Source organism: Fringilla coelebs (assembly GCF_963513975.1).
Source record: "Fringilla coelebs genome assembly, chromosome: 6".
NCBI classification, from domain to species: Eukaryota; Metazoa; Chordata; class Aves; order Passeriformes; family Fringillidae; genus Fringilla; species Fringilla coelebs.
The window spans coordinates 8851672-8868895 of NC_140034.1; the positions used below are offsets into that span (position 1 = coordinate 8851672).

Below are 17224 nucleotides of genomic sequence, written 5' to 3' on the forward strand. Positions count from 1 at the left end.
CTGTTACACTTTCACTAATTATTTTTAAATTATACTTAGAATCTGCCGTGGATGTTTTTAATTTTCTGCTTTGAAAACTTGATACGTCTTCCTTCCTTTTCCCACAATACCAGGATAGTGGTGGTTATTTTGGAAATTGTTTTCCTTGTTCAGGTTTGGATTTTTGCATGCAAAAAGCCCTTATGTCTGATACCCTCTTCCATTTTCCTTGGGCTGGAAATGCTGTTGCTAAAAGGCATATCCATTACCTATTCCATGTGGCCCAGGGGAACTTAGTAGGTCAATGAAATTGAAGGCAGAGCATCCAGGAGCTGAAGAGGTGTCTGGAGCAGGAGGGTACCATCCTGCAACTGAGAATTGAACCCAGTTTTCCCCTGCTCTGCCACAAACTTCCTCCTTATACAATCACCTCGGACAGGGTTATTTTTCTCTCTCTGTGCCCCAGTTCCCTATCTGTAAAGTGGTGATAACAGCACTTCCTTGCTTCATGGGGATGTTGTGAGGACAAATGCAGCTCAAGCTGTGGGGCTCTTGGATACTGTGGTAACTGGGAGCACAGATGGAAGAAGGGAAATGTTCCACATAAAAGCTTTCTGTTCTTTGAGCCCAGTGGTAGATAATGGCACTGATATGAGTGTGGCTTCCACTGAAGTTATGGCTTGACTGGTGCCATGTCTTCCCTTCAAAGGTTTCCTTCCTTCCATGTGCCAACAGGGAAAGCCCTTGATGCCCTCCTGGATGTGATTGTTTAGGTCCTTGGCTGCAGGCTCCATGAGCCCAAGAGCCTGGGTGACTCTTGCTGTCTGTTTTCCAGCCTGGCCTGTTCACAGTTACTGAATGGAGTGTGTGCTTCTGGCACCAGCCACCCAGGGCATTTCACAGACTAACTCACACCCTGGAAGGAGTTAAAAATATGTATGAATGAATTTTCATTTGCAAAATCAAGACTGCTGTAGCAGTTACTCTGAGCAAGCCCTGGACTGCAGTGTGACCAGAAGAAAGTAATTGTCCCTGACACAATGGGTTAAATTTCATAGAAACCACATCCTTTGTGTTGCCACTGACAACATAACATTCCTTAATGTTTGATTTCAAGCAAAGCTTTATTACCCAGCTGTACATGCAAGCATACTTTCTTCTAAAGAATTTCTGTCCAGAGTCACCAGAGAGTGAAGCTCTTTCCATTTTAATGTGGACTTATGGTCTTGTTTATATATAGTACAACCAGGTAAGAGACAGGAAACCTACCTGCTTAACATGTATGTTGTGGCATGTCTGAAGGGAAGGTGGCAGTGAGTTGAGTATTTGTTCAATTGAATCTTGTTCATGCAAATAAGTTTTGTTTTGGAAGCTTTTTGGGCCATGAGGTAGAAGTATATTTCATTTATTGCTTACTCCTTGGAACATGGGGCTCATGTCATCTTTCTTCTTCACCTGCCTTGATAAATTCTATATTTAGTCATCTCTGCCCATCCACTTGAACAGGACAAAAATAACTTCAGTGTAATCCATCCTCTCTGTCCTTTCCTCTCCACCCCTTCCCTCCCCTTTCCTTTCCTGCTGCTAGGTTTAGGGCATTCAGTTGTTTGGGAAGTGGTGTTTGTTTTGCTTTGTTTCCTTACAAGTAGGGTTGGAGGGCAGGAGAAAACATTTATACTCTGGCATAAAGTTGTTGTGAAGAGTATGCAAACTGTCAGAAACACTTCCTCCTCTCTTACAACATTTGCTGAGGGGTCAGAGTGTGTGCAGGGAGGTGGAGCAGAGAGGTTGGGAAATGACTTGCATGTGGCATACATCTGTCTGACAAAAAGCCAACCGTGCCAGGGGATAAATGGACAAACAAATAGTGTTTCAATTCTGAACTCAGAGGTTCAGAACTTAAAGTTTGCACAGGAGCAACTCTTCAGATAAGTTTCCAATTGGACCTTGACTTGTGTTGTGCAAACACGTAGTAGCTAGCACAGAGGAGTCTGTCCTCTAAAACCCTGTCTGGGAGAGGATCTGGGCACAGGCTGTGCTTTGTGTGGCTTCTCCTGTGTCCTGCAATGCGCATATATATATAAATATATATATATATTTGTGTGTTTGTATGTGTGTGTGTATATATACACAGCCTAACATAGATCAACACTGGCTAAAACCCCCCAAAGTATTTAACGCCTTGCCTTTAGCTTGAATTAAGGTGAAAGTAGCATTTCTGTTAATCTGGCTGTGAACATTGGCTGGTTTTGGATTGGATAAAGAATGTCCACTGAATTTACCAAAATGCTTGCTGTCTGTGTTATCTGAAATACTATGGTCATCCACTATTAAGCTGATAGGGATTTAAGGGAAAGGGTATTGTTTTGGTGAAACTGCTTTGAAATACGGCCTGCCAAGTTCTTGTATCTTGAGCTGAGTGTTGGGTATGTTGTTGTTCCTGACAGACACATTGTCTGGAGATGTAGGGGGACTGATTGTCCCAACAAAAAATGTTGCTTTTTGTAACTCAAGCATTTTTTTAAGGTGTTAGAGAGGGCAATGCGGAGCAGAAAGATTGAGGGAAAACCCTTTAATTGATGCCTAATAAAATTTAGGGTGTTATTCATTAAATTCTTCTTTTCAGTATCTGCTTTTCAAAAGAAAATGAGGAATTTTCCTTTCTTTTTTCTTTTCTTTTTTTTTTCCTTATTTTTGCATTCATAGAATTGCTGCAGGACAGAAGGAAGAAAGAGTTGGTTTTGAAAATTGGTTACAATTTTAAATATTAAAATTCTTTGTTCTTCCTCCTCTTTTGCCTGTGTGCCAATAAGAGCCTGAGCCATGGGGCAGTGTCAGAGTGGCAGTGGAGCCCCATTTTGAGTTGCACACTGAGTGATGCGGGTGTGAAGGACAACTGATGGGAGGACACTGATCATGTAGGGTCTTCTGTGGTGTGAGCTGTGTTGGGCAGTGCAGTGGAACCACTCACCAGACATGGCTTGCACTCAGGAGCCAGAATCCTGGTTTGAACCTCCATGCTGTGAATTTGTAACGGGGCTCACTACCAGCGCCCACCTTGTCTCTGTGCGGTGGTGTCCGATTGCCTCGGCCCCCTTGCTCAGCCCTGCTTTTAAAGCAAAGGGCACTTGAGTTTCTAGGAATGTTAATTCCTTACTTTGCAAGCACAAATACGTGCTCAGAGTGTTTGGAAAGGAGCAGGCCCTGAATTTTGAGCTTACACTTCCAGGCACGGGCTAATCCTGTTAGGAGTCTGGGCTGCTGCGATGGTCCCGGGCAGGCTGTGCTGCCTCGCAGGCATCTGCTTCTCTGCTGATTGAGTCAAGTCAATATCCTCAAAACTGTAATTTACAGTGTAATGATGGATTACACTTGTCATGGTTTACAGAATTTTGTGTTGTGCGTTTAATAAAAGAAAATGCCTTCTAATGCTTATTATTTCTGAAGTCCAACACGTCTGGACTAAAGCTCAGTGTATGCAAGGCAAACTATGCTTTAATTTTACAATTGTCTGATGGGACTTTGCGATTTATTTGTTGTTACTTCCTTAATGAAGTTGCAGTCAGAGGCACTGTTTTGCTAAATGTTGTGTAAAAAGTAAATTGTAGCACAGCAGATGTTGGTATTTGGATGGATGTCGGTGCAATGGGGGGACAGCAACAGTCATCTCTGTCAGCTGTCTTCAGGCTCGGCAGGCCTGCTGCGTGGTTACTTTGGTGTGTAAAAACAGCTCGTTTTGCAACTGGGAAGTTTGGCATTACATTTGGCACTGAGCCATGTAGCTGGGTTAACACAAGTGTTTATCCAGTGATTTTCTCAAAATTGGTAACTTGGAGAGAATGTTATTAAACTTCAGTACAAAGAAAGGGGGAATATGGATGGATCTGTTTCTAAAAAAGGCATTGATGTTTATAATCCTAAATTCCATTTAAAAAAAAAATCTTTTTTTTCCCTTATCCCTGTCTTCTTTGCTTTTTCATCATCATCCTTTTTCCAGCTTACTGTTTACAGTTTCCTTTTTAAGAATTAAGACATGGAAGCATACCTAATGAAATGCCATAACCACCTTTTTCTCCATCCTGTGTGCTGTCATGAATTAGGTGCAAAGAATAGAGGACTGCAAATGAAGCTGTTTAATTGCCACTGTCCAAAATTTGGTAGAAGTTCCAACTGCAGCGTGAAATGTTTGTATGCATATCTGCAGAGCAGTTGATTTCTGTATGATAAACTACTGTAAATTTTACCTTTGGGTTAAGTACAACAATCCTTGCAGGCCATCAAGAATTTTTCATAGAACTCCTGTTAGTATTGGATATGTTTCTTTATGGAAGTAGCAATTTAGACTGCATTTTCAGTAAGGACAGGCAGGAGCATGTAGGTAGTAGTTTTGCAGAGCAGCAGTTTCAATCAGATTTTATACCTGAAATTTGGAACCTGTTGATTTAATGTTCATTGGGAAACTTTATCATAAAGGATTAATTTTTCAAAACCATTTTAATCTTGTAGTGCATCTGTGATTAAATAACTAGATTACTTGGAAAGGCTTCCATGTCTTTTGAAATTGGGAAAATGATTACACTAGGAAATTTGGATTCTCTCATGAGGGGAAGAAAAGTGCATAGAAAAACGTTTTCTCAAACCATAGTTACAGTGACCCAGTAGTGGACTTGTGCTTAGTTAATCTTGTAGTTGAGCTGCAATTTTACCACCAAATAAAAATACCAGGACAGTAATTTTCATTTAGGTCCTTTGTCCTCTCTCTTTTTTTTCTTTTTTTCTCTTTTTTAAAGAAGAGGGTGTTACCTGTATTGTCCAATTTCTATAGCCAAATGTGTCTTCATTTAGAAAACCGTAATTTGCAATAAGTCTGCCCACAACCAAGGTTCATTTAGTATGCTGTGGATAAATGAAAATTGTAAGTGTTCGGTGACTGCTTTTTGGAAACATTTTTGTCTCTTAGTTTGATACTCAGGCTGTAATCCTGAAGTTAAAAAGGTTTTCTAAAAGGGAATGGGGAAATAAATGTGCAAAAGCAGTAAATAGGGGAATAATCTAAACCTTACAGCTTCCCCAGACCAGAGGGTGGTAGAGTCTTTGTGGCCAGTGTGACACAGGAAGATTTTCCTGTGAGTGTTGGCTGTGCCTGTGGAGGAGCAGGGTCAGTGCAGCGACCCTGTGCTCCCAGCCAGGCTCCATGTTAGCTCTGTGGAACATCCCTGTGTGTCTGTGTGTATCTGAAGGATACAGCTTCGAGATTCCAACTGGCTGGATTTGGCTGCATGTCAGCAAGGAGGTGCTGAGTGGGGAGCACACTCTCCCCACGGGCTGGGCACAGCCTGTGCCTCCAGCTGCCTGTGTTGGTGCTGGGACAGGAGCAGGAGAGGACTGGTGATGGCCACAGGCACAACTGGCATGGCCTGGGCTGGGGATCAGGCTGCAGCCTCTCCCTGCCCTGCCTGTGCTCTCAGCCCAGTCAGTGCCTTCCCTTCTGCCCACCAGAGACCCAGCTTGTCCCTTTGTCAACACTACTCCAATGCAGCTGTTTCAGCCAGAATTGTAGCCACGTCTTAAATCATGTCTAGCACAGTTCTCTGCTTCCCAAAGGTGCCTCTCTCCCCCCCACCCTCCTTTTCTCCTCCAGCTCCCCTCCCACCTTACTGGCAGCAGCAGGGTGGCCTTGCTTGGCTTGACCCTTGGAGTGGCAGAGGAGCCCCCAGCAGGTGCCACCTGAGCTGGAAGCATCAGCTCAGGGATCAGTGGCAGGAAATGCTGTAAAACAGGGTGTGCTAAGCATCAAACAGTGCTTGCATGCAGGGTTTTCTGAACGAGTGTCTGTACCTTCCTTGCCAGAAGTCCCTGAGGCACCTGGCTTTCAGGAATGTTACCCCAGGTGACCTGTAGGGCTCTTTATCTCTCCATTAAAAAAAAATGGAATTAATAAACAAGAAAATGGAAAATAAACAAGAAAAAGCAAAAAGCTGTCATTTAACAGTTTAAAGCTTTATTTATGGTTTTCTGGTGTTCTCAAAGTATGGCAATCTTACTTTCCTGGAGAGCTGTTGTAGTTGTTGCAAGTTCTACACCTAATGGGTAGCTGTAATGTGGTTAGGTGAGGGATGTGTTTTGGAGTTTGTTTGGCTTCTGTTCTTTGGGGACATCCTAGTGAGAGTGGGAAGATGGAACTACAGAGAGTGGACTGTGTTCAGTTATGGGATGGGGCTTTCAGGATTTGGGTGGATGAAGGAATGTGTGTGGTGAGGAGCAGTTGTGTGGTGTGCTGTGCATGGAAAACCAGGTGTGGAGGAAAGGTGGGGCCGATGTGGCAGTCCCTGACCTCAGAAGATCCAGTGAGGCAAGTACCAGATTTGATGCCCACAGAAACTGGTGTGAGTTTAGGGCAGGCTGGGGATGATGTTTATTTTAACACTGCTTATAGGAGAATAGAAAATGGAATTTCTGCCGTGTCCTCCCAAAACAAAAGGCATGGGGACTGCAGACTGGGAACTGTAATTCAGGCTCCCATCTTCTGTGTCCATCTTCTCCCCACTTCTGTGAGGGATATACTGTTCATTTTTTATGCTATTTTTAAAATGAAAAGTGACTTGAATGTAGCAAGATGCTGTTTGCAACAAGGAAATTAATTTATAAAGACCCAAGGTAGGTGGGTCTTTATTGTGTCTTTTTTCAGGTTGGTCTTTATTTCATTCATCCTTGTGTAAGAAACAGACCTTTGTGTGACTGAAATGCATTCTCTCCTAGAGCTTGGAGCTGTTAGAGAGAAGTATAATGAGGTTAATATAATAGATAACTTCGAGGTTAAAGAATAGTTGTGATTATATGTACGTGTGTTTAGTTGTGTTTTAGGCATGTTTCAATGTCGCAGGGCTAAATTGTGGTACCACTGAAATCCAGCACGAATTTTGCTGTTTGCTTTTATTAAGATTCAACATTTTTATTGTCTATTTTAAAAATAAATGAGATGTAATAGTGTGTCTCACTGAGCTTGTGACCCTGTTGAGGCAGCAGTGTGGATTGTGCTCTGCTTTAGAGTGACAACACACCTTGGTTCAAGGCAGAGAAATCCTTGGCAGGGTTTGTTATGCCTGTGTTACTCGGCTAAGCTTAGCACCAGAGCTGCGGTGGCTGTTCTGCTCTTACGCTACTCAGTGGTGAAGTTGCTTTAATAAATTCTCAGCATGCAATTAAGTTACTTTGCAAAATTCCTCTGAAGTGAGGCAGCACTCCTGTTATCTGGAGGAGATTTTCATTGCTGAGTTTGGGGTAGTGACTCAGTAAAACTTATCTGTGGAATACTAAATTTGGAGGCGTAACCAGGAGGTTGCCATGATAACAAATATTAGGACTTGCTTTCTGGGAAGTGCTCCTAATTTTTCCATTGATGGCCATTAAATGCCTCAAGATAAATGAAACTTTTTATTAGAACTAACATGGTCTCCTTGTTCTCCTCCAGGATTTTGTAGACTTGCTAGTGACTAAATGAAGAAGGGAAATCCAAATTAGCCCCAGCCCTATAAAGACACCACCTCTTTTTTAATGTTGTTTCTTATTTTTTCCATTGAAATGTTTGCTTAACTTAGCTTTCATTCATCTTTCTACGAAATATTTATCAGTTTGTATAAACATTTTAAAATTCTACATTGATTTTATTTTCTTGGCGCTTTTAAGAAATTTCCTGATGCACAGCATGATCACACAATTACTGGTAGAGCTTTTATTGTAAGTGACCGAAAACAACTCTGTGAATTTATTTTGAAAATTAGGACTCAGACCCAGAAGCTAAAGGGTAACAATGCAATGTGTTAATTTCTTGCTCTCCATAAATTGCTTATTTATTAAAACCTGTGTTCTGCTGCTTAGTTTTTACTAAGAGAGCTTTTCCCCTCTTCAAACTGCTGCTGTAGTTGGTTCATATCTATTTTAGAAATGCTGCTGTTTCCATAAATCTCCCCTAATGTCCTTTAACCTTTTTTTTCCCTCCATTTCTTTACAATTCCCTGCGGTTTTGATTCACTTTGTGAATGACACACTGATGTGGTAATGGGAGCCTAGAAGAGCAAGCCAGGGACTCAAGGAGTGGTGGATGAAAAACATCCTCAATGTGGATGTTTTCTGTTTTCTTTCTGGCTGTGTCCTGCTTTTTCCTTCCCCTGCTCCTGCTTTCCCATGGGCTCCCACCCCCCAAGCTACCAGGTCATCTCTCAGCCTCACCAGCTTTGGGATTTTAATGTGGAACCTCTGCTGAGTACTTTCCAGGTTTAATATTCATAAAACAAATAAATTCATCATAAAAATCATTCTTGCCTGAGTCTTTGACTCAACTAATCTTTTTTTAATGGGGCAGTGTGAGAGAAGGGACCTAAAATAATTTTTAATCAATTCATGATGCTTTTCCTGAACATCCCCTATGTTTAGGTCACTTAAGGAATAGAAGTTAAAAAGCTGTGATTTCAGTCTTAATTTGTTCTGGAAGAGCTTTGGTTTGTGTATGTTTTTTTGCTTTGTCCCCTCAGACCCTCTGTGCCAGTCTCTAGATAGGTTTAATGAAGAGCAAAACTGGGTGTGTGATAGTCAAATCAGGCATGTGTTCAGATAAGTGCAAGTGTCATGCCTAAGGATTCGTAGGCAAAAAGGTAAAATCATTGAGTCAACTTTCAGAGGCTGTCTAGAAAAGCCCATCCTTGTTCAAATACACCAGGGTGTGGTGTGTTTGGTGTTTCTGGTTTAGTTTCTATTTTTCTTTGTATTTGTAGTAGACATAAAATCTGTGGAGGACCAAGTCACGCTGTTTGTATAAGTACATGGGGTGTATTTAAGAGCCTGATCTGCAGAAATACTGACCATATTCAGACTGAGCTTGAGGAATAGTTGTAGCCACCTCCTTCCTCTAAGGGAAGATATTAAAAAACTTGCAGAGGCTCATTAGCTTAAGTGCCTTGTTAGCTGCTTGTGCTATTTTCCATCATAGTGTCAAGGTAAAAATTACTTGGGGAGAAATAATTGTTGTAAGTATGCTTAATTCATTTCAGTGAATCTGACACCTCCTCTGTCATTTTTATTTATTTATAAAAATGGGAGAGAGTTGGGCACCTGTCAAAAGCAGAGAAATACATGATGGCACTTTCTGCTGCAGGAATGTTTTATTTTGTTAAAATCCTGTAGCTGTTTGCAAGTTTATTTCTGAAGATTTCTTTAATTGTGTCGGATGCCTCATGGTAGTTTTAAGTCCTTTTGCTCACACCATGAGGTAGTGAAGATGCAATTCACTCTGAGATTGTTTTCAGTATAGCTTAAGAAATCACTTTATATTTTCCTGTAATTTATGTAGCTATCCTTAAAACTGCTGTTTTTAATGAAATTTCATTTACATCTTCTCCCACTGGAGACAGCTGTAGGTTAGGACTAGCCTGACTAAGCTGTGCCAAAGGTAGGAGTAAGGAGTTTTTTACATGCTGATTAATTCTCTTTTGCTCCTTTGGGAATATCTGGTATTGCTTAAATTGATTGCTGTAAGCAATATGGCAACATTTTTGACCTTCTAAACTGAAATTCAGCAAAAAAAGAAAAATATAAACCTCCATGTTTCAGTTTTACATAACTATACAATTTAAGTATAGTGGTAAAAAATAGAGGGGTGTCATCTTCTGAAGTGGTGGTGTTGGCTGGTGATCGCAAACCCTTGGGGAGAGATAGAATCTGAGAACGTGGTAGTTGTCCATCCCCTGCACAGAGAAAGTATTGGGTGAGAATTTGTTTTTCTTTCTCTGTAATCTGGGTTCTCATCTCTCCCATGGCCAGCTTTGTGAATCAGAGCACCCGTTGCTTTCCTTAGGTGTTTCCTACCTTTGCTGTTGTGTAACTACAGACAGCAGGGGCAGCTTCCAATACGTTTACTTTTCTACAGAGCTTTGTGGGAAGCCCGAAGCCAAGGCTATGTGCTGCTTTCTGAAGCTAATTTACAGATGTGGGGTGCCAGATGACCAGGAGTTGTCTTCCCACAGCTCCCTTTGTTGCTGGAAGACCAGACAGCTCATCCATCACCCTCTGCCCCACCTCTAGTGCCCATCTCCCCCCTCCCCAATATTCCCCCAAGATATGGTAATGAAGCAGGTGCCCTGGACTGCAACTCTCCCTGAGCTTGAGAAGCAGCAGGAGGTTTAGAAAAGCTGAAACCAAGGAGGAGGAGGCGGCACTTCTGAACCTGTTGGCAGTCACGTCAGTCACGGCCATGCACCCCACAGCCATCCCACTGCCTGCGGGGGAAGAAAGTGAGGAACCGATTTGTCGCGCCCCAGTCAGCGCACTGGGACTGTGGGACCCCACACTCGGGCCGTGCCGGGCACGGAGGAGCTGAGCTCTGCAGGGCTGGCCGGCTCGGTGGTGGCCGTGCACTGAGCTGTTCCCACAGCGCTGGCCTGGCGCGGAGGCCGAGGGCTGCGGGTGACCTCCCCGGCGGGGAGCAGCCCCGTCGGCAGCCCCAGCCACCTCATTGAGATTCCAGGCACAGGGAGCGCCTCTGCAGCTGTACGCTGGAGGCGGTGGCCGAGGAGGCATCCAGAGAGGGGCCCCAAAAAATCGTCAAAGAACCGGCCCCTTCGCTGCGCCTCTGAATAGGCAGACAAACCAGAGGTCCTCCTCTCTCCGCCAGCGTGTTGGGAAAGACATTAACATAACCTCTTTTTATCCTTTCTTTCTAATTTCCCCAAGCTACAGAAAATCTAGTGTGTTTAAATATCTTGTTCTGACAGTTTGCATCGGGGAGGGAAGAGTGGTGCACCAGCCTGGTGGGTGTCTGTGCAGCTATTTTTATAAAAAACGAAACATACTTGAGCTGGGAGTTTTCATTCAGGTCACCCTAGACTAATTGTTTGGTGTCAGGTCGTTAAGATCCAGAATTAGCTCCCTGCGCTTGGAAAGGGCTTGCTTCCGAGTGCTTTAGAAATGCAAAGGGCAAGTTTTCAAGCACTGCTTTCTTTTTCCAAATCTGTTTTGATTTCAGCTGGTTTTGAAGCGAGTGGACACTTACTCAGTTTACTCAAGCAGTAAGAACTAACTGTAAATCCCCATCCCACTCCTCAGCACGAACGAGGTGGCAGCTCCTGAAAGCTTCACATCTTTAAGGAAATTGGCGTCTGTTTCCCGAGCCCTTATTAGGCCGACAGGATACAGACCACTTCTCATGGCCATTGAGGCTCAGAACTGAGTCACTGTGCCTTTGATGGGTGGCACATTAGCGCTTCGATTGGCATAACTTTCATGTTCCCTGGGTCAGGAACTGGGGCTGTACGAGCAGGGAGTGCCCTACATCATCAGAGCGTGTGGGAATGTAGAGAAGGCTTGCATAACTCAAAAGCTCTAATTTTTTTTAGTGTTATGCTTAAATGCAATTAAAGGTGCTACTTCTGATGCTCAGAGCAGAAAGTTTAATGCATTATTTATTGGTAGATTTGTGGTAGCCACTTGACTGCATTTCATATAACTGAGACTTTGTTTTCAGTCAGTGCTCCTGGGCTTGTTACTTGGTTACTTTGGGCCATAAGAAAGTTAATAGCCGGCCGGGTGCTTTTGTAAATATCGAGGGTAGTAGCATTGGATGCTGACTTGGGTAACCTAATGATTTTTTTTTTTTTTTCAAACCATTGGTATGTATGAGTTGATTAAAACAAAAGCAGAGGCTTCTTAAATATAGTCTGTTCTGAATTAAAGGGTGTGGTGTTGGCTTTGAATGAGCTTGATGCAGCAACAAGCATGCAGCAGTTGGTAAATAAAGATGGATTTTCTTTTGTTCTGCTGGTGCTTGCTGCTCATTATTCTCCACTTACCCCGTGAGCTTCCCAGGGAGTGGCAGCTGTTTCTGATGTTAGACACTCTATCAGTGGTAGACAGCTCCAGATTCGGTGAGATACTGTTGTGGAGAGGAAAGGAAAATAATCTAACCCTGCATTATTGTAAATCCTCAGTAGAATTAACTTTTCATGAGCCAAAGGAGTTTTGTGTTTAACTTTTTCTGAAATATTCAGGCATAAGAGTGCTTTGCAGTATGTGTTACAGCGAAAAAGCTTTTCTGGCATGAGATGGATTTACATTCTGAGTGTGTGTTAAGTATTTTAATGTGCAGTGTGTGGGGGCAGGCTCAAGGCAATAAAGGGAAATCAGTCTATAACAATCTTTGTGTATGTTTCCAGATATATACAGTTTGGGAATCTTTGCAATTTGAAAATTGCTCGGAGTAAACAGAATGATACATAAAGATTTTAAATAATAAAGCTAGCAAGCTACAGAGGAGTCTGTTTGGTTCCAGGATTTTATATGTAGGATTTATAACCCATGCTTTTGCTTTCCTGTCTCTGCAGTGTTAGCATTCTGTTACTGAAAACAAAGAAGGCTCTGCCAGGGCATTACACAAGCAATGAATCACAGAGGAAAAAATGTTTTGCTTTGTAAATTGTTCACTTTTCCATGGTGGATCATTATTTTTTTTTTAGTGTTGTCTGATAGAATTTGCCACACATGCTTGCATTTACTGTACTTGGTATGATTCTTTCTAGTGTGACTACATAACTACTAATATTAGTGACTTCAAGTAACTTCTTCTTGTGATTCTTAAAAACAAAACCGCAACAGGAACAAAGAACACAGGGCAAAAATTGAAACAGCTCAGTTCACTCTTGAGGCATGACAGCTTGCTGAGTATATTGGAGGAAGGAAAAGGTGTTGATGTTTTTTAGACAGCTTTGTCCCAGCAGTTCCACATAATTTTTTTTTTGTCTGTATTGACAAACTCCTTTTCTGCCTCCAGTTCTCAGATTTGCTGTCACCTTTTGATGTGGTCCTCGTGGGCTGTAGGCCATTTATAGTCTTTTAGCTAATAATAAAAATATAAACTTGTTACTTAAGAATATGCACGTGGTACATCTTTTTGATGATTGTTGGTGAATCTGTGTTTCTGAGCTTCTGCAGAGGAATGATAGCTTGGTCAGGCTTGAATGTAAAATTATAATTGGAGATCATCTCTTTGGGAAGTCACACACCAGGCAGTGTCTTGCCACTTTTTTTCAGGATGCAGAAGTACAACCTTAGTGTGTTATATAATAAAAATTTGTACCACAGATGCTGCACTGTGCCTCATACTCTCCTTGGCAAGAAAAATAATCAATAATATGTTGGATTGCCATATTACAGTATTCTGTAAGCTCCAGACACGTGGAAAAAATTTTAAATAAAATCATGTTACTTATTTGCAAATTAAAAAGGTGGATCAGGAACCATAACCAGCTAAAGCAGTGCTTAAAGGAAGATCCAAGTAGAATGATCCCTGCAGAAAGGCTGGTGGTAATGAAATCCTTGATTTTTCACACAGAAGCAGTGAGTGTGGAGGAGGATGCTATATATGTATGGAATGCACAATTTTAAAGACTGTGTGATTAATCCTGTTAGAGGATGTGTTTCTAACAGAGAAGCAGATCGGTGGGATAAAGCTGTAAGAAAGTATGAGAGCCAAACATAAGCATCTAATCTTAGAGAAAGTCTCCTATGACAGTACAGTCTAATTCTGTTTAAAATTATGAATACTTCACTGCAAATAATCAGATAATAATTTCAGAATCTGCAAAAAATTATTGTCCCCTCTGTAAATGTCAGTGGGGAAGATGTGTAGCGTAAATGAGGGAGTAAGGGAAGGAGAAACTCTGTCTTGTCCCTGTTCAGATATTATTTGTTCCATCCAATCTGGATTTAGTCCTAAGTGCAAATATGATAAGGGGTGTGTGGTGGTCATTAGGTCTCCTGGCTGTGCTTTATGCAAGAGAAGAAAATACCAACGAGTCAGGTGTGTAACAGCATGTTCCAAAATCCTGATGGTCTAGGCAGCCACCTTCCCAACCTGCTTACCTGGCAAACCTCTAGTCAAGAGCTGGGCTGAACATGCCACATGTCTTCTTGTCCCTGTAGTCACATCTGTGGTGTAACTGTAATGAGATTGGAGTAATCTCACTGATCTGGGCTGAGTTGGACTGATAATTTAAATGTGAAAGGCTTCATAATCTCTCGCTGATCCCAGAAAGTTTTCGGCATTTAATTAAGGTCAGAATTAAAAAGATGATGACAACAAAACCTTCTACATTTACCTTCTTGCCTATAAATGTTAAACCATGACAGGTGAGTTCTGAAATTCCTGGAGTGATGATGACACTTTTGTAAACGCCTTACAGGCTGGTGTAACACTTAAAGCAGTAACAGCCATCTCTAAAAGAAACAATGAGAAAGTTTGTGCTACTTTTCCTCTCTTTCTTGCCCCATACCTGTTTCATTAGTTCAAATGGATGTTTTCTGCAGACGTGGCCACTGCAAAGGTGACTCTGTGTGGCTCTCCCTAACAGTTCAGTAGCTCTTAGTTTTTGTTTTAGATGAGGAAGTTGAAGGCCCAGTGAGGACTAAAGAGGTGAAAGCAGCTGGTGGGGGCTGTGCACACCCCTTTCTGTGTTGTGTGGGCGTTGGGGTTGCTTCTCCTTCTGTGTGCAGGAGGGAGAAGGATGAGTCTGAACGGAGAAGTGACACAGCTGCTGCCCCACGCAGGTTGAAACTGCACCACAGACGGAGAGGAGGTCTGCGGGGACAGGAAGGAGACAAAACAGCTGCAAGGGAGTTCCTGGGGCAGGGTGCACTTTGCTGGGAGAGAAATCACCAGCAGAGGAAAGCTGAGCAGCAGGAAAGTATGAGAGGAGCCTTGGAGAACAGAAGAGCAGCAAAAGGTTGCCAGAGCCAATAAATCTGGTGAGCCTTCTCCTCTCACCTCTCTTGGTTGTTTGAAGAGCTTGCCAGCAGGTGAACCTGTGGGCACTGGGCACCAGCCACTGCAGGGCAGCATTACAGGGTGCACAGGCATGGTCCTGCTGTGGCAGGCTAGAGAGGAGTTCAGCTCTTAGTGTGCTCTCTCATCTTCTCCCCACTGTTAAACAAACCAGTGAGAAACCATACATAAGGGAGGAGGGCATGGTTGATGTGTGGCTGTGGGTGCTTTGTAGTTGACCACTTGCTTTTAAAATTTTTATATCAGTTTTTGGGGTGAGCAGAATTAGAAAAGTGTGGCCAGTACTGTGTTTAGAATAACACCTCGAATGAGATTTTTGTGACTCAGTTGAGTGGAAACAGGACCTTTTAGGACCTAGAGGGGCAGCTTGACACCATGAAAAGCTATTTGAGATTCTTGAGACTGCCTCAGAAAACAATGATCTGGTAAATGAGAAAAAACTCATCCAGAAGAGCCATCGAAGGGATTTCTGCTTCCTTCCCTGAAGACCTTAATAAAGCCAGTAAATAACAGGTTTTGATTAACTCTTTCCTTCTTATTCTGCTGCTGAACATTTTGAATGTGGCTGTAATGCAGTCACACAAGTGTCACCTGTGCAGGTTACTCAGATGAGCAGTAGCATGGTGTGAGCAATGGGTGTTTCCTCAGACAAAGAAAGGTGGCATATCTTTCAGAGTAGATGTTTGTTTTCAACTTTGTGGTGGCTATACATCATCCAGTGTTTTCTCCTTCATATTGTGATATATCATCTTGTGTTTCATGCTTGAGATGTTGTGAGAGAAGTGAGTGATGTTATGTAACATAAGCAGAGAATTATCTTCTTATGGTCTGAAAGTGACTGTTGGTTTGATAAAGCAGTTGACTAATTAGTAAATTACCCATTCTTGTTTAAAATACTTGCGCTGCAAAATGTAAATGAAAAAAATTTCTCCACTTGTCAGTATGAAAAATGACAATAGCAAAAATAATACATAGGACATCTGCTCTGATTTTTTTAAAATTTAAAATGCATTTAAGGCAGATGTTGCAGAATTTGAATGGAAATCGAAGTAGATGGAAGAACAAAACATAGCTGTTTACCTTTTGTGAAGTCCCATTTTTATGGCTAACATCGCTATCAGTATGTGACTCAGTGCCTGTATTTTTCCACTGTTTGTATCAGACTGAACTGAATGTTCTTACAACTGCTGCTGTCAGGATGACATATAGTTCCAATATTAACAGAAATTATTGGTGTGTCAGTATTTTGGGGTGTTTTCTCATGTTGTTTCCCTTTGCCCATCCTCTCTTTCCAGGAGAATACATCAAAACATGGAGGCCGCGGTATTTTCTGTTGAAGAATGATGGCACCTTCATTGGCTACAAGGAACGGCCACAGGATGTGGACCAGCGGGAATCACCTTTAAATAACTTCTCAGTAGCTCGTAAGTGTTTTTAGCTGCTTCCTTGTCCACTTTGGGCTTGATATCTTCTTGTTGCATGGCTGGTAAGCTGCATCAGTAACATTCAGATCAGCCCAGAGCGCTGTGTCTAAACACAAAGTGTGTTTGTTTTAGCTGATAAATCCCACTGTGTTTCTCAGGAATGACTGTAACGTGAAGGTTTGATGCTCTGCTTATTTTTTCTTGTTTTTTAAGTTTTCTAGTAATTTAATGTTTCTGGTTATTGAATAAAATGGGTTTGTTTGTTAATATTTTGTATGTATGTTAGTCAGCAAATTGCTTTAAAGTGAAAATTCACCCAGGTGCATGTACTTGGTGGGGTAGGTAGAGCAGAAGCATTTCTGCCACCAGATCTGGATTCCAGTGGCATTGACATTGGTTAGAGTTATTTAATTTTTAGCATAAGAGAATGCAGAGTGAGCACATGTTTTAATGAAGCACACTTGGATTTTCTTAATTTTGAACACAAACCCATAGTTCTTCTATCGAAGCCAACAAAAGGGTTTGGAAATAATAACATCTCCTAACCTCTGCACTCTCTACTATGAAAACATTTCCGACTTTGCTCAGGTGCTGCAGCACAGGATGTGATAGAAAACTCTGAAGATAATTTCCTTTTCTTGCTCATGTTTTTAACTTTTCACTGTATACTTCCAGCTTTTATTTTCTCCTGTTCTTAATCTTTCCTGTCTCGTGATCTGCCTGTGTCTCATTCCACCACTTAAAAATAGATCATTGTGGCACCTGTTATTAACAATGATCTGTTCCATGTTCCTGGTGAGTATTGGAAGCAGACAGAAGGGTAGGGGCTTTCCCTCTTCATTACAAGGTAGCTCAAAATACAGGGGATTCATCTTTGTAGCTGATCATTATGCAGGTATTTATTTTGAAACACCCTGCTCCTGGAAGAGGGCTGGGCAGCAGTAGGAATTAATGGAAATGTTCATTATTTTTCCTCCAGTAGCAGCACATACCT

General features: G+C 42.0%; 1 protein-coding gene across 4 annotated transcripts in view; it reads left to right on the plus strand.

Moving 5' to 3' along the window:
• The window catches only part of AKT1 (AKT serine/threonine kinase 1), a 78876-nt gene that overhangs the window by 23168 nt on the left and 38484 nt on the right, over window positions 1-17224 (plus strand). For all 4 annotated transcript variants that reach the window (XM_084208547.1, XM_084208546.1, XM_084208545.1 and 1 more), the window contains one exon: window positions 16102-16230. In XM_084208547.1, the coding sequence (XP_084064673.1) occupies window positions 16102-16230 (129 nt within the window). The remainder of the gene's footprint in view (window positions 1-16101; window positions 16231-17224) is intronic.